The sequence below is a fragment of the Corythoichthys intestinalis genome, chromosome 12, assembly GCF_030265065.1.
Source record: "Corythoichthys intestinalis isolate RoL2023-P3 chromosome 12, ASM3026506v1, whole genome shotgun sequence".
NCBI classification, from domain to species: Eukaryota; Metazoa; Chordata; class Actinopteri; order Syngnathiformes; family Syngnathidae; genus Corythoichthys; species Corythoichthys intestinalis.
The window spans coordinates 49,783,364-49,807,703 of record NC_080406.1 but is presented as its reverse complement, the minus strand read 5'-3'; the positions used below and the strand labels follow the sequence as shown (position 1 = coordinate 49,807,703).

General features: G+C 38.6%; 1 protein-coding gene across 4 annotated transcripts; it reads left to right on the top strand.

The window, feature by feature from the left end:
* The first annotated feature begins 1,966 nt into the window (after window positions 1-1,966).
* Window positions 1,967-22,581, top strand: klhdc3l (kelch domain containing 3-like). 4 transcript variants are annotated; one of them, XR_009066434.1, is made up of 9 exons: window positions 1,967-2,098; window positions 4,978-5,173; window positions 5,397-5,479; window positions 5,560-5,638; window positions 8,494-8,540; window positions 10,265-10,385; window positions 10,496-15,301; window positions 15,377-15,566; window positions 18,633-22,581. XR_009066434.1 is itself a non-coding variant. In XM_057853316.1 (8 exons), exons 2-8 carry the CDS (start codon window positions 5,014-5,016, stop codon window positions 19,255-19,257), a joined length of 1,305 nt encoding a protein of 434 aa, XP_057709299.1. In that variant the 5' UTR covers window positions 1,967-2,098; window positions 4,978-5,013; the 3' UTR covers window positions 19,258-22,556. The 4 variants fall into 4 exon arrangements, 3 of the variants coding, with proteins under 3 accessions (XP_057709299.1, XP_057709301.1, XP_057709300.1); XM_057853316.1 differs by lacking the exon at window positions 10,496-15,301 and having other exon boundaries at window positions 18,633-22,556; XM_057853318.1 differs by lacking the exons at window positions 1,967-2,098; window positions 10,496-15,301 and adding an exon at window positions 2,113-2,451 and having other exon boundaries at window positions 18,633-22,557.
* The last annotated feature ends 1,759 nt before the right edge of the window (window positions 22,582-24,340 follow it).

The following is a 24,340-nucleotide window of genomic DNA, read 5'->3' as shown; positions in this document are numbered from 1 at the left end:
CCAGTCAAAAAAACTGGTCTAAAAAGCCAATTCGCCTAGATTTAATCAGCGTACGGTTATGAAGCACTGCTTTAAAGTGAGAAAAAAAATCTCCATTAGGGATGGGCGGATCGATCCCAAAATATCGATATTTCGATCCAGCGCGTTAAGTTTTAGGTATCGATCCCCAAGCAAAAGTATCGATATTTGGAATTAATATAGTTTCTTTGTCTATTTTTTGGGTACATTTTTGTGCACACTTTTGCACGTAAACAGTGCACGCACATAAGCAGTGACTTTAATAAAAGTGTTAAGTAAATGGTTCGTTAAATATTTAGAGATTTAAACTATCCTGCTGCAGACTTTAAGGTTCTCAAGAAAAGGAAACCTATTGACCTACTGACCTAACCATTTATTATTACTTCTTGCTAATTTATGTTTAATATTTATTTTGTTTAATATTTCATTTATTTTCTGTGAAATATATTTTTCCATATTGTTTTATGTTACAAACAATTAAATGCTTGATTTCTTATGTTTTGTTGCTATTTATTTTTATTTTGTTAAAGGTCTGTTTCAATTATTTCAAAATCTGTTTGAAAATTGTGTTAGTAAAATAACATTCAAAAGCGGCAAGTGACTATTGTTTATTGGGTTTGTTTTTAATGATCTACCATTAGAGGGCGGTAACATGCTACTATTAATTCGTTCTTTAATTAGATCAAAAATATTTAATTTAGGTAGAATAAAATTTGATCGAATACAACGTGTAGCAGGGAAAGGTTCTGTGCATATGAATTTAAGGGTCATGGTTAAAGAGTAAGACTGACTAGACAGATTTTGTTGTTGATGGACTGGTTTGTGAGTTTGTAGGGAAACTGCTTTGCTAGTTATTTAAAGCAGCAGTTTTTCAATTGCAATGCATATTTGACACAAAGAGACTTTTAGTAGTTTTTGAGTGCTTGCTGTAGTTGTACATTCGATATCATCAGAATGGCTGAGAACTCTGCAGTATTGTGTGTATATATAAAATATGAACTTCCAGTATCGATATCGGATCGGGATCGCAATATTTGGCCTTGGAATTACTTGGTATCGGATCGAATCCAAAATCACTGGTATCGCCCATCCATAAGCTCCATCCTAGACTGCATATCACGCAAGAGATAATTGGCTAAAAATTAATTTGAATTAAAAAAAAAAAATGTCAACCAACCCTGTTCTTCCCAATCAGTGATACTTGCATTTGATTGGCTGACAATTTATAGGCCTACCCACACTTAAGATGTCCACTTCAGGAAAATACTGTACTGAAAATACTTTCCTAATTGAATTGACAAGATTCTAATTGGCTAAAAATTAATTTGATTGAATTAAAAAAATATATATATGTCAACCAACCCTGTTCTCCCCAATCAGTGATACTTGCATTTGATTGGCTGACCATTTATAGGCCTACCAACACTTAAGATGTCCACTTCAGGAAAATACTGTACTGAAAATACCTTCCCAATTGAATTAACAAGATTTTATCCGCTGGTATACACGCTGTAAAGGTTGTCTCTTTCCTTTTAATTTATCAAATAGCCCTGGAGCACAAGGCTGTCACTCCTCAGTTACTTATCAATATTTATTACCCTTTTAACATACACCTTTTGGACTTTGATTTAAAAGTTTAACGTGACTGTGACACTTTCTGCCTCAACGTTGTCGGTAATTTGTTTTACAATTTTATTTGTGGGTCTTGGTTTCCAAACGTGGTGAACCAACACCCTTCCTTTCCTTTGCTATGCTCCGCCTCCGGGATACAGATGCATTCACTGCTGCTGCGGTCAAAGCAAATTGTATCTGTTTGCAACATGTTTCTTCATCTGTCAAAAAGAAAAAAATAACTTTGGATTTATTTAATAGGTTTGAGAATGTATTTGTCTTTAATTATAGTCACAACATGTTCAATCGATATTCTCCCTAAAGTACTCATTTTATGACTGATAAAACCGTCAAACCCCGAGTCGTCTTCTTATGGAATTTTAAATGAACGAGCTCACCGAAATGCATCATCACTGGTCCCCTTTTTGCAGAAGGCAACAATTTATGGAAAAGCAGCAGCGACGATTTCGTAAGTAACATTTATGGTATGCGCCGCAATTTTAAGATTTTCAGATTTTTAATCGGTAATGAAAAGAGTAGGCACGAAGCGTAAGTTATTGTCACATAAGAAAATGTTAGCGTCGGCTCGTTCATCATCTAGTCTTCAACTTTACCGTTATTTTTGTGGTCAAACTTGGTTCCTTCTCGATTGAATTGCATTTGTTGAAAAGAAATATATTTAAGCAATGCCTATTCAAACACGTATTCAGCGTTAAGGTATGCCTTTGATGTTTCAACTTTCCATCGCCAGAGGACTCTGTCAACGATGCCTCCTAGCAAAAATGAAAACAATTTTCGCAAACAAAACAGAATAATGACAACGTACGTATCCTTACATTACTGGTCATGACCTCTGGTTTCAAAGATGCGGAAAATATACACCTAAAATAATCCCCGAAGTCGCACTGTTCTGACTGTTATTTTAGCTCCTCTGTCGTTTGTCAATACTGTCTGTGTTTCACCGTTGCCAATCTTCTAATTGTTTTAACTCTTCATAGCTCAGTTATTTATTAACTGAATAACAAAAGTCAAGCAAACAGCTACATGTTTGGATAATGTGTGGATAGCGTGTGTCGAGACCTCAGGGCTATTTGACCAAGTGGTACTGATAAATTGAAATGATTATGAGCCAGGGAATTTCGATGGAGTATCACTGTCGAGAATGCCAACATGCTTTTTTGGTCGTATACAGTGCGGTGTGATAATAGGCCGAAGCATAACAGTACACTGAACACAGGCATGCAGTATTGTATTTTCATTAATATTGGAAAAGTGCGGCTGACAGGAAGCAAGCATTGGTCATTCTATCAGGCCATCATGCCTATTATTGTTTTTTGTGTGTGTTCTTAAGCATAGAAACTCTTAAAATTCATTGTTAGGTTATGGATATTTTTGGCTGATAGCCTACCATGAGACGAGAATACTTTCCAATCTGTCTTGTGTATTTAAAGTCACTTACAGTGTGTGTTTCCCTCCTTATAATAGTGCCTCTAATAGCAGTCCCAAATGAGCAGTCAGTGGCCATAACAACTAACAGACACTGACAACATACATTACTCTTTGTGGGAACAATAGGTGTATCCGGACCTGCACTACAAAGCAGAACGTGCACCAAAAGTCTTGCCTACCACAACAGAAAATAGAAGAAACAACACGTAAGCGACTATCTTCAGCGCAGCAAAACTAGCTGATAGGGAAAAAAAAAACAAAAAAACCAACACTGCTGGGTGTCTATTCTCTGGAGAAATGAAACCCAGACCAGTCTCTGGAACCAATGGCTTCAATACTGTCTGTTGTGGCTAAAGTGAGGAGTACAGAGAATAGCGTAGTGCATAGTGCCTACAGTAAAACATTGTAGTGGCAGTGTCCTTATAGGGTTGCATCAGTTCTGCGGCTGTTGGGGAGCTACATTTAATTAATGGAATCATATTCTGAGATATATTGTCATATTTTAAATGAGAAAATGCTACCATCACTCCATGCCCTTGGTCATTACTTCATCGTGACAAGAGCACGGATACGCTTTTGTACAACTTAAAAAACAAAACAAAAAGAAACATTGTGTCAATTTTAAGAAATAAAGTCACAAATAAAGTCAATTTGAGTAGCAACTGGTAGTACAGCTTTCAAGCAATGAAGTAATGTAACCACATTTTACCACAAATGCCAACAAATGAAATATTCACATCTACAATAAATTACACTATGCTCATGAAATTTAAAGGAAGAATATAACTTACAAGTAATGCTTGTATAAGGCACAAACAGCGTGGTTCGTAGAGCTTGGAATCTTTGGGCAGCGAACGATTCGATTACGATTACGATTCAGAGGCTCCGATTCGATTATAAAACGACTATTGATGCACCCCCCTCCTTTTTAAAAAAAAAAAAAAAAAAAAATTTTTGTATAAATAAATGTTTTGTACATTAGTTCCAAAATTGTTCAAAAATCGTCTCTGGCTAAACCAAACTACTATTTCAGTATCAAGTTAGCATATAACAGTAAACAAATATACAAAAATAACGGTAAACAAAATACTCCAGTCCCCATTCTGTATCAACAGCTTTAAACTACATTCAATTAAAGTTAAGTTGTGAATCAACTGTTACAGTTGTTAAAATTGCTCCCGTTATTCCATAATTTCCCTTCTGTCTACTTTTTTCCAAGTTTTAAAACTATTTCATCATTTAAAGATAGATTCAAGACAAGATTCTGCCGATTTAGGAGTATTTTAGATAAAAAGTTAATTAGGTTCGCTACAACAGAGCCTTCTAGAGAAGTCACTGCTTTAGTACTGCTTTAAGATGGCGGCTGTTTACTAACGCCGGAAAGTCTGTCATTTCGCATCCCGGTTCAATAATACATGTTCTAAAACCGCCTTCGTCTGTCTTTTGCATCTAGTTCTACATATATATGATATCTACTGTAGCCGTATGTTTGTAGCAACTAGCAACTGGGCGTTGTTTGTAGCGGCTGTCGGCCGCAGTCAGGTATGATTTTTTTTTTTTTTTTAATCTGCTCAGGTACATTGGCTGCAGACGATAGCTCGTCCATTAAGCGATCTCCATTCGCAATGCGCTCCCGTCAACATACTGTATGATGGCGTCAGCAGAAAGTACTGGAACTTTTCAAAATTAAACGCCACCGGGGGGGATCAAAACACCAGAAACACAGACCGGCAATAGGTGGACATGACAGTACTGCCATATGCATATTGGCCCAAACCAAAAATGAAAAACCAATGTCGATATTATCCGATATAATTTTTTTCATTTCATGATTTTGTTGGCCGATATTATCGGACAACTCTAGTTGTGTCAGTTTCTTCTGTTTTTGTTATTCTTTAGAAAATGGTCAAGTAAGTTTGGATTAATGGACCAACAATGAGTCAAAATAGTCCCTGCCTGTGGAACCAGCTTCCCCAGAGTGTCAGTGCCCCCTGTGACCGCTATAAGCATGCCTGCTGCAGCGCTGATGGAAACGTCTATATCCTGGGAGGAAGAAACAATAGCACTCTGAGGGACTTTTGGAGCTACAGTGTAGGTAAGCCACTGACTGAGACCAGGCTCTTTATACAGTAATAATTATTCATATTTAATTTTTACACTACCTTTTATTTATTAAAGGGTAAAACATATATCCAGAGGGCAAACACTAATAAGATGTTTATGGTCATGATTATTATTTATTACCTAGGTCTGCTGCTTCCACTCAAGTCTTTGTAACAGTTCTTAACAAATCCCTTCCTAACTGCCTCTTTTTTTAGTGCGTAATCAATGGACAGAGTTGAGCTGCATAGGAGAGACTGCACCAGAGGAAGTGGAGGAACATTCCATGGTCGTTCACAAGGTAAAAAAAAATCTTTTATCTTCAGTAACTGCGAAATGGGTCACATGCCTGCACTATTGTGAAGTAATATGAACTTTCAGGGCTTTATATATGTGTTTGGAGGCACACTTGATTCAGCATACGCCTCATTGAGATGTCCCCTCTGGGTGTTTGACATTGGTAAGTTTTCCTGTGAAGCTGAAGGTAAATGAGATATTGTCAGCTGAGGCTATTCCTTTTATTAGCCAGCCAAATTTCCTAAACGAAACATGATGCAACATGCATGAATTCCACCATTTTCTCTTGATACAAAGGTTCACAGCTAGTGCACAGTCACTACAAAAGTCAACTCAACTTTAGAACTAGCTAATACATGGTACCTCCTTCAATATCCTGTTACTGCTAAGCCCAAGCATAAGTAATAATAAATTGGTAGAACATCAAAGCATTACAACTTGTTAGTTCAAGTTTCCCTTTGGAATTACATGGGGCAAATAAGTAATTAGTCAACTACTAATTGTGCAAGTTCTCCCACTTGAAAATAATAGAGAGGCCTGTAATTGTCTACTTGGGTAAACCTCAACCCTGACAGAATGTGGAAAAAACACCAGAAAATCACATTGTTTGATTTTTAAAGGATTTATTTGCAAATCATGGTGGAAAATAAGTATTTGGTCAATACCAAAAGTTCATCTCAATACTTTGTTATGTACCCTTTGTGGGCAATAACGGAGGCCAAACGTTTTCTGTAACTCTTTACAAGCTTTTCACACACTGTAGCTTAGAGCTGGGAATCTTTGGGCACCTAACGATTCGATTACGATTACGATTCAGAGGCTCCGATTCGATCATAAAACGATTATTGATGCACCCCCGTCCTTTTTTAATTTTTAATTTTAAAAATGTTTTTAATGTTTTATGCATTAGTTCCAAAATTGTTAAAAAATCCTCTCAGGCTAAACCAAACTACTATTTCAGTATCAAGTTAACATATAACAGTAAACAAATTTACAGAAATAATAGTAAATAAAAAACTCCAGTCCCCATTCTGTATCAGCAGCTTTAAACTACATTCAATTAAATTAATGTTGTGAATCAACTGTTACACTTGTTAAAATTGCTCCCGTTATTCCATAATTTCCCTTCTGTCTACTTTTGTCAAAGTTTTAAAACTATTCCATCATTTAAAGATAGATTCAAGACAAGATTCTGCCGATTTAGGAGTATTTTAGATAAAAAGTTAATTAGGTTCGCTACAACAGAGCTTTCTAGAGAGGTCTACTGCTTTAAGATGGCGGCTGTTTACTTACGCCGGAAAGTCTGTCGTTTTGCATCTCTGTTCAATAATACAACTTCTAACACCAATGTCGTCTGTTTTTGTTTTATTTTGCATCTAGTTCTACATATATATGATATCTACTGTAGCCGTATGTTTGTAGCAACTAGCGTTGTTTGTAGCGGCTGTCAGCCGCAGTCAGGTATGATTTTTTTTTTTTTTTTATCTAGCGGCATGAGTTGAACATGGTATTTACTCTCGGTCCGTTCCTCATTGCGTCCCAAAGACCGTGCTGACTGTGTTTTACTTCCACTTTACCTGGTATAATTCAATTATTTGAACTTGGATATTTGTGAATCGTTCTCGAATCTTCCACCGCCGAATCGCGAATAATCTAAGAATCTGAAATTTCGCACGCCTCTACTGTAGCTGGTATTTTGGCCAATTCCTTCATGCAGATCTCCTCTAGAGCAGTGATGTTTTTTGGCTGTCATTGGGCAACACAGACTTTTAACTCCCTCCACAGATTTTCTATGGGGTTGAGATCCGGAGACTGGCTGGCCACTCCAGGACCTTGAAATGCTTCTTACGAAGCCACTCCTTTGTTGCCCTGGCTGTGTGTTTGGCATCACTGTCATGCTGAAAGACCCAGCCACGTCTCATCTTCAATGCCCTTGCTGATGGAAGGAGATTTTCACTCAAAATGTCTCGATACGTGACCCCATTCATTCTTTCCTTTACACAGATCAGTCGTCCTGGTCCCTTTGCAGAAAAACAGCCCCAAAGCACGATGTTTCCACCCTAATGCTTCACAGTGTGTATTGTGTTCTTCGGATGCAATTCAGTATTCTTTCTCCTCCAAATGCGAGAGCCTGTCTTTCTACGAAAAAGTTCTATTTTGGTTTCATCTGACCTTAACACATTCTCCCAGTCCTCTTCTGGATCATCCAAATGCTGTCTAGCGAACCGCAGACAGGCCTGGACGTTTACTTTCTTCAGCAGGGGGACACGTCTGGCAGTGCAGGATTTGAGTCCCTGGCGGCGCATTGTGTTACTGATAGTAGCCTTTGTTACTGTGGTCCCAGCTCTCTGTAGGTCATTCACTAGGTCCCCCTGTGTGGTTCTGAGATTTTTCTCACCGTTCTTGTTATCATTTTGACGCCACGGGGTGAGATCTTGCATGGAGCCCGAGATCGAGGGAGATTATTAGTGGTCTTGTATGTCTTCCGTTTTCTAATAATTGCTCCCACAGTTGATTTTTTTACACCAAAGCTTTTACCTATTGCAGATTCAGTCTTCCCAGCCTGGTGCAGGTCTACAATTTTGTCTCTGGTGTCCTTCGACAGCTCTTTGGTCTTAGCCATAGTGGAGTTTGGGGTGTGACTGCCTGAGGTTGTGGACGGGTGTCTTTTTAACAGATAAAGAGTTAAAACAGGTGCCATTAATATAGGTAATAAGTGGAGTCTCCTTAGACCTCGTTAGAAGAAGTTAGACTTCTTTGACAGCCAGAAATCTTGCTTGTTTGTAGGTGACCAAATACTTATTTTCCACTCATTTGGAAATAAATTCTTTAAAAATCAAACAATGTGATTTTCTGTTTTTTTCCACATTCTGTCTCTCATGGTTGAGGTTTACCCATGTTGACAATTACAGGCCTCTCTAATCTTTTCAAGTGGGAGAACTTTAGGGAGAAAATTGGTGGTTGGCTAAATACTTATTTGCCCCACTGTACATTATACGTTATTTTTTTCTGTTTCAGCGAAGCGGAAATGGATGGACTGTCCGACTAAAGCAATTAGCTCTCAGGTATATATGCAACTTTTTTTGTATTAGAAAAATGACATTTTTGTTCTTTCGAATACTGTAAAGATTGAAAAATACAGGGTGTGTAATTTAACGGAACGGGTAAACCTGTGTAAAAAATGAAATCGAAACTGCATATGATTTGTTTGTTGTTTTGGGGTTTTTTCTTTAGCTTCCAAAAAATAGCTCTTTGGACTTTTATTTTATTTATTTATTTTATGACCCTCATGTGGATAAGCTGTACGGAAGATAAATACCGTACATGAATTCAATCTGAGCATTGTTGTGTACAATAATGGACTTGCAAGATTTAAAGCATTACTAGGGAACTATTACAAATATTTTCATAACATTTGTGATGATATTTCGACTGACAAATAGGTGAATGACACCTCTGTTATGGCCTGTCTCACTTTCACTGGCACTAATTAACTTTGGGGTGGGTGGCAGGGACCCTGCCACACAAAAAATAAAAAACTACAAATGTGCCAACTGATTTACGGCATACATCACTTTTCCCTTTCCCATTCATTCTAAAGACGGAAATTGATGCGAATGCTTTCTCGCGAAATCTGCAAAGATAGCAGAGCAACAAATGACACAAAAAGCTTTGTCCGAGGAGACAAAAAAGAAAGAAATGGAGGCTACCAGCATAGACTTCATAATGATATTGACGGGACGCGGTGCTGATTGATGGGGGCCTGCATTGTTGGCATGGCCGTCAAAGCTGACCAAGTGGAATCACAGACAAAGACCTTTTTCCGTTTAAAATTCTTGTGAATAAATGCCTAAAACCCTGAATTCTTTATAGATATGGAGTCTCAATTTTTGGTTAAAAGCAAAAAAACTGTGCAGTTCGCATTTATTTTATGTAAATATGTCGAAGAATGATGCTAGTCTGTTAGACAATGTGGCGGCAGCCTTACAACAAAGACCTTTTTATATTGAAAATTCTTGTGAAAAAACGAAAAATATAATAATTACCTTGAATCCTCGAACAAATCATTCCTGAGACAATCCTTCGTGTTTGTATGCGGTACAGCTTTCGTACTTTTTCAACATAAATCCGGCGATGGATCGCGGCATGTGTCGCTGTGAACGACTGCGAATAACTGAAGCGGATTGTGGGTTGGCCCCCTACTTGATGTGTAGCGCAGTGAAGGTTGAATCTGACCCCTCGATATCATTATGAAGTCTATGCTACCAGGATGAAAGGACACTCAAAAATAAACATTGGCCCGACTTTGGGTCAGGGGGCCGCGGATGGCCAGTTGGGGATTTCGGTACAAAATCAAACGATTCTTATTTTCAACATTGTCATATGATATTGTTTAGCCTCAACTGGATTCATTACCTCATCACTATTTATCCTTCACATAGCCACAGGAAACAGAAATGTCGTTCAATCCAACTGCAGGAGATCAGGATTTTACGAGACTGTGTGCTGGTCGTCATGGGAAATGCAGTCTTCCTTAAAGCAAAATGCTACCGCTTTTGTCCATCTGCACCGCTAAAATCAACCAAAACTGAAAGTTCCCTAGTGTTGCTTTAAGCAGATGATTGTTGATGCTAAGAACCTCAGGGACAATTGTTCTCTTATTGATCAATGTTAGTGAGTGAGTAAATGAGTCTGTCAGCAGGTACTTGCTTCATGTTAAATAACTTGAGGTACGGTAACTATATAAATACAGCTAATGTGACTATGCATTATCTTTACATGGCTCTAGACTCCAATACCGTCCAACAGAAAAAGCCATAGTGCAGTGGTCGTAGGCTCATCCATGCTTGTGTATGGTGGCTTCATAGACATAAAGGGATCATCTCAAGAATTTTGGAGTTTGAATCTTGGTAAGTAAAATAATAATATTACTCTTTAATTGTTATCAATGATCTGACTGAGCCAGAACTAATCATAATCATCCAATTTTCTTGGAAAATTATTTAAACTACAATTGCAGTTTGATGATTGATTGAACATTGCCAATCCCAAACACCGACCTCTTGCTGCTTCTCTTCAAGTCTGCAGTCTCTTCAAGCCAGTCCAAAGTGCTGGAAACCTACAGTACATACCCGTCTATCCTTCATATGTGTGGACAGTCGTGCAAGCTGCAGAACCCCCCCCCCCCAAAAAACATGTTATAACTTCTATCCTATTTGTAAAAGTACCTTAATTTTCAGACTATAAGGCGCACCTGACTATAAGTCGCCACCCACCAAATTATACACGAAAAAGGCATTTGTTCATAGATAAGCCGCAGCTGTCTTCATTGTATTATGGGATATATACACAAGAAGATATTAACTGGTAACACTTTATTTAACAGCAGCGTCATAAGAATGTCATGAGACCGTCATAATTATGACATGACACCGTCAGGAGCAATAATAAATGCTTATGACACATGTCATTTAGTGTCATTTGGCAAATTATCTCACTTTTGAATGGATGTAAAAGATCCGAGCTGGACATATGGAGTAAGTGACCATATTTTCTGGATGACACTTAATGATCTTAATCTGTCATAAACATTCATCAATGCCCATGACAGTATCATGTGAAGGAATCTGACCTTCTAGCCAGATTGCCAGAACCACACCAGCCAAACCGCCGGACCCGTGCTTGCGCAGCTCCAACGATTCGGGCCGGCGAGATACCGACAACCTGGCCAAAAGGCCAAACTCCTCGCGTTCACCTTAGTCTTAACTAGGGATGTCCCGATCCAGGTTTTTGCACTTCCGGTCCGATACCGATATTGTTTTGCGTTTCCGATCCGATACCGATACTGGCCGATACTGATACCGGCCTATCTGAGCATGTGTTAAAGTTTAAAGTTATTTAGCCTCCTTACTTAGTTGTCAGACTCATGTTGAAAAGGGTTTTAGTACTCTTGATAACAACTAGCCAGCTGAATTAGGTGAGTTTGAATAACACACAACGGTTGGTAACAAGAAAGTGACTCGTTTATTCAGTGACAAACACAAAACATTATAAATAACAAACAAAAATGGCATAGTCAGTCAGTAAAACGTGCAAATAATATTGTTAACTGTCTTCAAAAAGCAAAACACACAAATAACTTCAGTGGAAAATCCCACAAACCCCCCAAGCTATGTGATGCTTTTAATGTTTCGTGCGTTACAATAATTGTATAAAAAGCCTCTCAGGTTTAAATAAATGAATATTTCAGTATCAAGTTAACATTTTAAAACAGTAAATAAAATACTCAAGTCCCCATTCTGTATCAGCAGCTTTAAACTACATTCAATTCATTTAATTTTGCGAATCAACTGTTAAAGTTGTTAAAATTGCTCCCGTTATTCCATAATTTCCCTTCTGTCTACTTTTGACATGTGAAAGCTTTAAAACTGCTTTGAAGATAGATTCAAGTCAAGATTTTGCCGACTTAGGAGTATTTTAGATAAAAAGTTAATTAGGTTCACTTGGAAGGTTCACAACAGCCTACTAGGGAAGTCTCCTGCATTAAGATGGCGACTGTTTACTAACGCATCTAGTTGTCCATACTTCAATGTTGCTAACGCCGTCGAGTCTGTCATTTTGCATCTAGTTCTATATACATATGATCTCTATTATCTATAGTAAAACGATGTTGATGTAGTTTGTAGCGGCTGTCAGCAGCAGTCAGGTATTCTTGTGTTTTTTATCCAGCGGCATGAGTTGAGCTAAAGCCGTGAGTCAAGCATTGTCATTACCCGGGTCTATGACAAGCATGCTCTCATCATACTCTTGGGACGCAATGCGGTCCGTTTCTCATTGCGTCCCGGAGACCGCGCTGTGTATTAGTTCCACTTTACTTGACATATTTCAATAATCGGAATCTCGAATCTTCCATGGCCGAATCGCTCAAGGATGTAATGACGGCTGGGCATGTTGTACCGTGGTTCTAAGTGTTGGATGGTGCGTCTTTACTCACAAGAGATAATGGCTTGTCATCCAGAATGAATTCTTCGGCAATGACTCTTGTTATTACCTGGGCTTTGGGACTGTCGAGTGCCAGTTTGTCACGCATAGCAAGTTTCTGCCAGTGTCAGTTGCGTAGGACCTTTCTTTTTGTCTTCGGTTTTCTTAACATACTTCTCATATTGTTTGTGGTGGTATTTTGCTAAATGCTTGATTAGGTTGGTTGTATTAAAACTTCTTACAGCTTCACCACCACGCTTGACTTTATTGTGGCATATGTTGCACTCTGCCTCTTCGTCTTTGTCGTCCTTTAAGGTGAAATTATCCCACCCAGCTGACATTTTTACCGATAAAGTCTCTCGGTAAATTGGGAGAAGGTAATGTAGTGTCTTGAAGGTGTGCCGTAAAATGCGGACCGGATTTTAAGGAAACCAAAGCAAAAACTGGAATGGATTATGTAAATCGGTGCGGACCGGACTTTTAATAAAACTGGATCAGAAGTCTGGATCGGAATTTTTCCGTGTCGGCCGATCCGATACCGATGCGCATTTTTTTGCCCATATCGGCGTCCGATCCAATCCAAATATCGGATCGGGACATCTCTAGTCTTAACCCCTTGTACTGACTCCATTTTGAAAGCTGGAAAAAGGCTTTGAAACACAAGTTGACAATTTATTCAGGTAGACAGCGATCAAATGGCTAGGAAAAACAGCAACAGACCCAGGCGAGGAGGCAGACTCGTTGCAGGGATACCATATCACAAGTCAACAAAAGAGTCCCGAGAAAAATGACAACGATTAGTATAACACTTACGGTAATCTTTTTGAAGGCAGGCCATGGGCAGAAAGAGGGGTGTTTTTGGGTCTTCTTCTGTTGTAAATTTAGGTGGTCAAGTTTGTGTGTCACCGTTGCTGGGTCATGGTTAATGAGGCAACTGAAGTGGGAGGTTCTGCACGCCTCACCGTCTGAGAGGCACTGAGCTATCAAACTTAGAGTTCTTTTTGTTATCGGGTGTTGTGGTAATACAGGACGTCCCGCCATTTGTTCTGGACTGTCCTGAAGAGCTAATTGCAGGATTTGGTGTTGCAGACATAGGCTTGTAGATGTCTTGCCTATCACCTGGTAGTCAGCGTTAATTTTGCTCAGTCAGCTGCATGTTGCAAGCGTTGGGCTTCCTTGGTCAAATGGCGTCATGTATTTCTTATGCCCTATGTCAAATATATTCTAGTTGTTTTCCTTAAACTGTGATATAAATGCTATTTATTTTATATTTGGTACATTAGAGTAATACAAAAAATAAAGTGTTACCTATTAACCTAAATAAATCAACAAATAAGCTGCACTGGATTATAAATCGCAGGATTCAAAATGAGGGAAAAAAGTAGAGGTGCACGATAATTATCGGTCCGATAATAGGAATTATGACGTCATCCCACTAAATCCGATAACAATATGTTATCAGCCCTATTAGTAATATTTTTGGCACGGTGGCGGATTGGGACGTGTGCGTTTGTTTCCACTCCTGTTTTGCCAGTATTCAAAGTTTTGTTCTGTTCTAGAGGCCGTATTTTACCTTCACTGAGTTATAAACCTTACTATGAAAATTAGCAAATATTTGCATTTTACAGTGTTATGTTTACAAGTTTTTGAGTGGCCTTTTGATTATTGACAGGCTTGCTGTTCTACAGTATAATTGCCAGGTTAAGAAAGTTGTTTCATGGCCCAAGACGACAAAAGGCTCCTTTCCTCTTGCACCAAATGTTCTATCTGTTGACAAAGCACAATACCTGTTGGGTTTATGTTTGTTTTAGAACAGTGCTCATTGCTCAGGGGAACACATCTTCAATGATACTGTGTGATTGAATGTAATAGACTCAAATTATATTTATTTGAAAAAAACAATATGGGCACTTCATTTGAAGTCAAAACTGTTCTTGTCTTTGTTTTGTCCATTATAATAATGTTCATGTCATCATGAAAATTCTGGTTCGGTCAAAGGCAAATCTATGCTGAATCAACCACTAGTATTTTTGACCTACAGGTGTTCAAAAACTAAGGCGAATATACATTGAAAAATTATATATATATTATCGGTTATCGTATCGGTATCGGCCTTAAGGAGCAGGAAGTTATCGATAACGGTATCGGTTTGGGAAAAAAAATGTATATCGTGCACCCCTTGAAAAAAGTAGCGGCTTATAGTCCGAAAATTACGGTAATATAGTGTGTGTCTTACAGTACTCTGATAAGATGCCATTGAGAACATTTGGAAAGCTTCAACATCATAATGAATTCAATACGAGATAGGAAAAACAAACACAAAGTGGGATATTGTGAGTTTTGTGGCTCATTGCAGAGAATATAAAGAAGGCTTGATGAATATGCAACAGTCAAATTGCAGCTAACACAGCCATCAATGGACGACACAAGCAGAAAGTGAGAGCGACAGAAGGCAAAGAAAATAATAACCTGAAAAATAACTACATTCATTGGACCATGACCAGTCTCCCAGTTCTTGTCCTGTGGCAAAGGTCTAGACCTAAAAAAAAAAACTGCTGCGACTAAGCATCCAGTGCTTACGTAAACTTAAAGTAATTGACTATTTTTTGAGATGACAGAGTGACTCGGTCTGAACTTACACCACGGTCTGCCATTGTAAGTTTAGGGATCTAAAATCATCAGAATGTCCAGGATCATTGGGGACAAGACATTATGTATAAGTAAATATGGTGATGGAAGACTTGCATGTACTGCAACTGGAGTTGGAGCAGGAAAATGTAGAGAGAAGAAAGTGTATGATTCACTCCTTAATGGGGACACGCCAAAATGGAAAGAATAAGATTTGGTAAATAACAAATACTGCAGCACATAAAATACAGTATGTTGACATTAATATTGCATGTTTCTAAATGCCTGACAGATACCATGGTCTGGTCGCTGCTCACTGATTTACAGCAGAGGTCTCTTAGCCCAGGTCCAAGACATAGTCACTCTGCAATGCTCTACCAGAGCTGCATGTACCTGTTTGGTGGCTTGAAGGGATTAAAAGAGCAGAGAGATTTCTGGAGGTGGAATCCTGCAAGCTGTACATGGAGTTTACTCAAAACCAAGTAAGTTACATTTCATCATTTGGGGTTGAGCTTGGGTTCACAGCTGAAGTCGATGTAAAAATTATCATGCCACCCTTGTTTCTTCAGTTTTTTTTGTTGTTGTTTTTTTTTATAAATAACTGGTAGTGCCTGTCACATGTACCCCATTCCCGCTTGTACCATAACCTGCTAAGCCTTTTGATGTTTGCGAAATGCAACTGCTTCTCCAGTCCTGTACCTGACAAACCAAAAGTATACATCTGCACAAATAGCCTGTTTGTTTAATTTAAGCTCTTTTATCCAGCCATTTTGGTGGTTTTCTTGATAATTAAAACATCTGATGGGTAGATACACTGCTCTTTAGTGGCAACGGTGACTATGCCATAGCTTGTCTAATATTGCTGAATCCAGCTGCTCCCTGTTAAGGACAACCTCAGGCTTAAGTAAATTTTTGTTTGAGCTAATATGTTTATGCATTAATTTTTTAGTTTATGAATATATTTTTTGTGGCATAAGTGTTTGAACAATTTGTTAAGAGCATTATTTAAAAAAAAAAAAAAAGTTGGCTTTTTATAGCATTTAAGCTATAAGCTAGACTTTTGTTATGCAAGTTTGTCAATTGTTCTTCTGTTGTATTCTAATCCTTTTTTATTATTGTTTTAGGCTGAAATCAGGTATATAGTTTTTTAAATGCATTTATTGCTCTTGTGAAATGAAAGTGACATTTTGCATTGTTTGAAAAAACACTAAGGAATTCTATTTTGGCTTCGCATTTAAAGAGCATATGACACGAGAAAAAAAGTCTTAAATGGCATTATTATGTTAATTAGAATCATATTTTGAGACGATTCGACTACATACAACAATTTAGCAAAGCACAGATGACGAGAAATTAGTCTTTTAATCTGCCGGTTAGCCACGCCTACCATTATAGGGCTTTAGCGTCCCCAACAGGTGGATTACGTCGGCGGTAGACTGGGCTCATCGGTTTTACTATTCAGCCCATTGAGGGGGAATCATTCAGAACGAGGAAAACGTGACGAAGAGAGCCGCAAAATGTCATTGTTTCAGTCTCTCTACTCCAATATTTTTACAGGATATTCTTTTTATCCAAGTATTTTTCCATAAAAGCTATATAAATGGCTTAAGAAGGACCAGTCAGCCCGTCAAGGGGGAACTATTCACAACGAGGAAAACGCGACGAAGACAGCGGCAAAATGTCATTGTTTCTGTCTCTTTACTTGAATATTTTTACAGGATATTCTTTTTATCCAAGTATTTTCCTCAATAGCTATATAAATGGCTTGAGAAGGACCAGTCAGCCCGTCGAGGGGGAACTATTCACAACGAGGAAAACGCGACGAAGAGAGCGGCAAAATGTCATTGTTTCTGTCTCTTTACTTCAATATTTTTACAGGATATTCTTTTTATCCAAGTATTTTCCCCAATTGCTAAATAAATGGCATGGTCATGACAAATAACAGTCTTGTGCTGAATGGAATATGAAATAATAAAAATGCATTTATTCAGGACGACATGGCAAAATTACTCCTTAATGGTCAAAACTGTCGACTTCACCTTTACTGTCGCACCTCCCGAACGATATTTTATGACACCTAAATCGGACATATGTCATTTCCCTTCCCCGGCTTCGGAGAATGTAAACAAACCAGAAGGCGTGACAGCTAGCCGACATGCTAACCCGAACCGAGTGATGTTTCAAAGTCTTCGAAGCGGAAAATCACACATAACTATCCTGGATTATTTGACATGACGACCCGGTTGTCGATTGTCTTTGTGGATCGGCAAACCGCCCGGCGGAGAGCAATTTACAGTTCGTTCCCCAGAGGAGGGTGGCTGGAGTTGTTGTGCAGCTAACGTGCTGCTGCTAATTAGCATTAGGAGAGCTTTTTACATGCCTGTCAATGATCAAACGTAACTAGTCCTTCATTTAAAGAAAGTTTGTAGTGTTTACTTTGTAATCGCTGTATTCGTATTTGACATAATACAAAACAAGATGTTTACTCACTTCCCCGTAAGTCCAATGGTCCCACAGTAAATAGGAACCTTTTGAAACTCCAAAAAGGCGCATACGCCTCTCCCTCATACAGAATGATTTTTCTGCAGCCGTTTGGCTGGCGTGATGCGAAAAATAAATGTATTAATCCGCAAAATCAGCTGAATCCTTCGTCCTCATACACAACAGTACACTGTAGCGTGAAGAGGACGTCTTCTACCGTACACGTCACAGCGCCCTCCTCCTCAATGCAAGACCGAAGCCGGAAGTCACTCATTTTCATGGCGCGGGATTAAAAAAACTAAATAAAAATAGCGATCGCTTCCACACACATCCAAGCGGCCCATATCATTCAGGGACATAAAATACCGCGTGTATTATGAAATAAACATGCTTTTTCGTGTCACAGGCACTTTAATGCTCCTTTGAAAGGGTAATCTTAGCAAGCCTTTTTTAATTAATTTATTTTATTTTATTTTTACATCTCCTAAAATTTATTCTGCAACACATTAGATGTTCCTAATCCGATTACTCAGTGATTCACACTATTTAATTGGTGGATGAATTGATTACTTAAATAATCGATAGCTGCAACCCTGCATCTTATTGTTATTTTTCGATATCGTTATTTGCCAACTTTACTTTTGTTACCAGGGCGGCCCTTTAGGGAACAATAGTTTGCATGCAATGTGGGTTTTATTTACACAGCTAATGGATTGTACACAATATGAGTGTTTCTATACATTGCCGAACTCATTTAATGTCTTGCGGTGATCTCGCGTGAATTGTTGATAAGATCCCAAGCACTACAGACAAATCGGATCTCGCGGGCAATGTATGCATGCATTGTTGACGAGTCAAGAGGCACAGATGCCACACGTAAGGGTGGCGTATCTGGTGTAACACCGGGGAAAGCCGCAGGGTTCGAAGTGTGTGTGTTTGGGGTGGGTGTGTCACACTTTAAAATCCGAAAATCGGTATATGTAATGAGTACAGGATGATGGCATAAACAAAACTACCACACGCAGAATTTCTGCACCCCTAACACCATTTACTGATATTTTTCCTAGGTCTGGACCCTCAAAATTGATTGGTCACTCGGCTGTAGCCTACAAAGACAGCATGCTTCTTTTTGGGGGAGGTGAAAGCCTTAACTATCCAATGGACTGTCTATGGAGGTACAACTTCTCCACTCAGACATGGTCACAAGTAGTCAAAATGCCTGGATCAAGTTCTCCAGATAAGATTCACCACTGTTGCATCGGTCTGGGTCCGAACTACACAGCCGATACAACCAGCAACTGTTCAGAAAGCTATCCAAAGCAGCAATCTGATAAATTTAGGCCTTTCAAAAACAAATGTTTTCCTGCCCCACTCACATTTCTGGGATCAGAAGGCGCTATTGAGCTGCAAACTTTTGCCTTGGAGAAGTGTCCCCTCAAAACGCGTGGCGATGTCCCCGAACTGGACAAAAGTGACTTATTGGAAAAAAATGTGCATCATGTTTCAAGCTGTCTAACATTTGAAAATAAATCATTCAGTAAACATTGGAGCTGCACAGAGGAGGAGTTGTTCGAAGAAGAAGATCAAGATATATTACAGCATTTGCCTGACCTACTGCTGGTGATAGGGGGCAGACCGTGTTCTGAATTTAAGCCTATCTCTGTTTGGCAAATGACTCTGTCAGACTCTTGACATCATTTTAGAGGATTTTAAAAATATATACTCCACAGGACGCACAGTAAACAATGTTGCTGCACCCAACTCATTACCTGAGCAGTGTGCAATGTGAAAGTTTTGATAAGTTCTTCCATAGGCAGTAATTTGGCAACTGTTTTCAAAATTTGAAACGGTGTCGCACCAAAAACACACTAGCCAATCAAAATGCACAAATACTTCGACACACACACGCACACACTACATTTCTGTGCTCACTCTTGCTGTACACAGGAAGCTGATGATGCGATTTATAATTTCTTAGCTACGTACAGCATCTGTGGATGCAATATCTAAAATTCTGGCCAAAATGTATGCTTAAGCCTAATTACCTCGCCAGGTGCATTTAGGTGAATGGGAGTGTATCCTACCTTCGATATTATCCTCATACAGTGGTACCTCGACATTCAATCCTTTCGACTTCCAATGTAAAATTTGACTCGTCATTTGTCTCGACACATGCTCGAAATACGACGGAATACAGCGGATTTTCTCGTGAGAAAATTCAACATGGGTCCCAAGAAGGTTAGTGCAGGTGGTAAAAAAAGGAAAAAGGTGACGCTTAGCATGGAAATTACAATAGAAATGATATAGGCGTCAGTGAACTGGTTCGACAACACGGCCGGAACATGTCTACGATCTTTACGGTCCTCCTCCGACCTCAGATCACCAGTCTTTATAAGTTAAGGTGATATTATTATTATTATAACTTAGGCAAGGAAGTCGCCAGCTTTGTCAGGTTTTAAACCATTTATTTCATAACTTGTGCAACACAACACGACAATTGTCCGCAGTAGCCGACACCAACAACATGAAAAGAGAGAGTAAAAACTCTTCCGCACCTCTCACTCTTGTCGACAGTCACATGGTGTATTCAGAAACAGCATGCAAAACAAAACAAAATTGTTATTTGTTTTGCTATGTGTAATTGCTATTTGTAATTGTACCAGCAGTAGTTGTTAAGGAATTAAAGTAGGTTTTTGGGCTGTGGAACGAATTAATCGAATTATAATATATTCTTATGGGAAAATCCCACTCTACATACGATAGTTTCGACAAACTAGGTCTTGGAATGAATTAAATTCGTATGTAGAGGTACCACTCCCATTCATCTGGCCTATGCCCAGGCTTGTCAATTCATTTGGTAGGGCATCAATTCAGTTGGTAGGGCATCCATTGATCTAATCTCTCATCAAGTTGGGTTCAGAGTTCAGACACATCGTGGAATGTGCAGGAGGCCTAACAGTATTATGTATAGCACTGTTACCTTTAATGCTGAAAGATGTATTTGTTACACAATGTTTTATATGCAGGTGCTTCTAATATAACAGTGTTGGCTATTTTTCTCCAGTCATTTCAGAAATACAAAATATTGAAATATTGCTTTCAGTAAGAAATACTGTATGATTATGGTACAAATCGTGGAAAATTCAGTGTCTCAAAAAAGTTTAATAGCAGAACTCATAGTAAAATGTAGCGGACTTCCTTGGCACTTTTAACGACACAATCACATTTACCCATTCAAGCATAAATTTATCCGCCAGTATGCTGCCATTAGTATGGCAGCAATGTAGGTTTTTAGGCAGCAATCAGAATCTTGACATTTATCTTTCATTATTTGACGATCCGCACTACAAACTGTGCAACAGGAGCCCTTAGGTTTCTCAACTCTAAAGTAGTCCGCTTAATACACTCAAAACATAAGGTATCCTTTGTCTTTAACTGTTGTTCAGTGTGAGTCTGAGCCATACAATAATAGGGAAAAACTTCAAACCTATGCAGTGTCACGTAAATTTAGCTGAAGGAGCAAGCGGCGTTGACAATGACGTCAAACATCCTTTTTCATTATTCCTGTGTTTTAATTTTCTGAGATACTGAATTTTTGGTTTTCCATAAAGTATATATGTAAGCTGTAATCATCAAAATTACAAAAATATGAACTGGAATTTTTTTCCAATCAGGACTATTTCTCTGTAAAATATGGTTCTGAAAGGTTTGATGAAAAACATTGCATTGTTTTTTGTTTTTTTTGTCTTCAAATATGGCATTTACATATGCAGGGAATGAACACAATCGCAATATTTTTAAGTAATTGTAATTATGAATGTTGTACATGACTTTACACTTAAGAGCTACTAAAGGGAATGTGTATGCAAATGTTTTATTGACTGTGTCTATCGATGAATTACTTTGTATTCTGTGCTGCTCAATTTATTTTTGGTAACTTCCTCCACAGGATGAGGAAAAGCTTCTTCCTAGACGTCTTTGGACATCTTGCGTCGTCATTGTCAGCCAATGAGTTCAATAATTTAATGGGTTGGCTAACATAATGGCCTTCCGATGGAAACCTTATTTTTGATACAGTGGTGGATGAAGTACTCACTTTTTTTTTTAACTTAAGCAAAAGTACAGATACAGGTGCAAAAAATTACTAAAGTAAAAGTACAAGTATCTAAGAAAAGATTTACACAAGTAAAAGTACAAAAGTACATGCTTTACGTAAAAAGTAGCCCGTCTCATCCGACCATAGGACATGGTTCCAGTAATCCATGTGCTTTGTTGACATGTCTTCAGCAAACTGTTTGCGGGCTTTCTTTTGTACAGTCTTCAGAAGAGGCTTCTTCCTGGGGTGACAGCCATGCACACCAATTTGATGTAGAGTACGGCGTATGGTCTGAGCACTAACAGGCTGACCCTCCACCCCTTCAATCTCTGCAGCAGTCCTGTAACGAGTCACATGACATTTTGGAGGGAAAATGACAAGCAGTACTCAATTTGGACATTTAGGGATGTACGTTTTTTCAAAGGGGTGTACTCACTTTTATTGCCAGGGGTTTAGATATTAATGACTATATTTTGAGGGGGGAAATAAATGAACTCTATTATATCAGCTGCACACAGACTACTTTTCATTGTGTCAAAGTGTCATTTTGTCAGTGTTGTCCAGTGTTGGGAATAACGCTGTTACATAACTGCGTTATTTTTTTCAGTAACAGGGTAATCTAACATTATTTTTTCCGCTGTTACAACGCTGTTACCGTTACTGACGGTCAAAAGCGGTGCGTTACTTACTTGGAATAAATTAAAGAAACTACCAGCCGTAGCGAGTCTACTCTGCTCTGTTTATTTGTCATCCAAGACTTGGGGTGCGTTCAGGTTCATGGCAATCAAAATAGTAAACACACAAAGCCTACCTTTGCAAGAATAATGGAGTTGCCGTTTGATACGGTCATAATGTGCAGGTCCTGCACCCATCCGCAGCAAAATTGTTCGTAGCTTTGTAGCGATTTGTAATTTCGGAATCGCTGATAAGTTTAGTAACATAAACCAAACAATAAATACAGCAGAATGTCCATATCGCATAATTGTGGAAGCCCGTCGACATCTTTACTCCATTTGTCTTCGGCTTGCTCGTAAGGGTCTACATTGTTCACATCCTTGAGTTTGATCACATATCTGTTCTTCGCCTTAGTAACGAGTTTGTCTCTTTATCGAACTGGCAAGCTAAAGTTTAATGTCCCGCGAGCCAGACCTGCTTCCAATATGGCTGCGTTGTTGTCAAATCACACGTGATCGCCCATTCTGTGACGTAAACGCTCGAGCCTAATTGCCATTGGCAGTGTATCAAATACTTGTTCTCCCCACTGTACTTCATGGCCGATGTTTTCACACACAAACCGGAACAGCGCGTGCGGCAAACACACACGCAAAGCAGATGCAGAGGGATATGATGGCAGAGCATTCAGAGGAAAATTTGTCCTTTACGAGGTGGAGATATAAACACTATTTCAAGTTGGTCGAAATTAAAGGAAAGAACGTGCATGTAAAGTGTAATATTTGTCCCGGGGCAAAGCTTTTGTCGACATCTGTGGTAAGCAATTCAAATCTGTTTATTTTTGTTGCACTTCAAGTGTAGGATAAATCTGTTGCTGGTGAGGTACCATAAATATTACAAGGTTTTACAACACAATTACTGTTCTTCTCTATTCAACTGACTCGAATACTGCTCAGAAAATTTCAAATTCTTTGACGTACAACAACTTCTTTTTAAAGTAACGGAAATAGTTACTTTCCCTGGTAACTACAGTAGTTACTTTTACTATAGAGTAATTCAGTAACTCAGTTACTTTTTGGAAGAAGTAGTGAGTATCTATAACTAATTACTTTTTTTAAAGTAACGTGCCCAACACTGGTGTTGTCCAATGAAAATATTAACTTAAATATCTGCAGAAATGCGAGGGGGTGTACTCACTTTTGTGAATGTATAAAGTAGTACATAAAAGTTTATTATATTTTGGGGGAAAAAAAAGGTATATAAAACATGTCTTATATGTATCTCTTTCCAATGATAGATCTGAGTAAATACATTGAATAAAAAAAAAAAAAATTGGTGGGTGCGGGGGCCTTCGCAGTTTTTCCACTTATCGCGGTGGGTTCTGGTCCCCATTAACCGCAAAAAATGAGGGATCACTGTAGTTCCTTCATAGTTACTATTATGAAATTAAATGATCATATCTTCGGTTTTCCGTGGTCAGTCGGAGCCAAATAAAAACTGGGAAAGAGGTTTAAATCCACGCTTTTAAGTTATATTGAGGGCAGTGCTCAATGTCAAATACTTCATTTTTTACGGTGCTTTAAAGACGCCACGTGATTGAACCGGCTGGCATGAGCATAAAACGTCAAACTCGCTTCAGATTGGTGTAATGGAGTCATGTTGTTGAGGTGGTTGCAGCTCAACGTTGCATTCGTAGGAAGAATTGACGGAGAATAAGTTGTCTTTTAGCCAAAACTTGGCGTGTTTAATTTCCACTGACATGCGGATACATCCTCTCTCATTGCTGTCTTCACAGGCAATCCCACAAATCAAAGTAATCAAAGTCAAACATGAAGAAGTAATAAAAGTATCACTTTAGACAATTAAGTCCCATCCTGCCATCTTGTGGCAAAAAGATAATATGTCAATAATAACAAGCAATAGGAACATTATTTCAACATCAACTGAGGACAGAGTTATGAATACAAAACATTTCTTCCACCATTTCTCTCAACACTCCCACTTGTT

Coding starts and splice junctions, on each gene's coding strand:
- klhdc3l (XM_057853318.1), top strand. CDS start 5,014: ATGAGTCAAAATAGTCCCTGCCTGTGGAACCAGCTTCCCCAGAGTGTC. Junction 5,174..5,396: donor CTTTTGGAGCTACAGTGTAG/GTAAGCCACTGA, acceptor CTCTTTTTTTAG/TGCGTAATCAATGGACAGAG. Junction 5,480..5,559: donor ATTCCATGGTCGTTCACAAG/GTAAAAAAAAAT, acceptor ATGAACTTTCAG/GGCTTTATATATGTGTTTGG.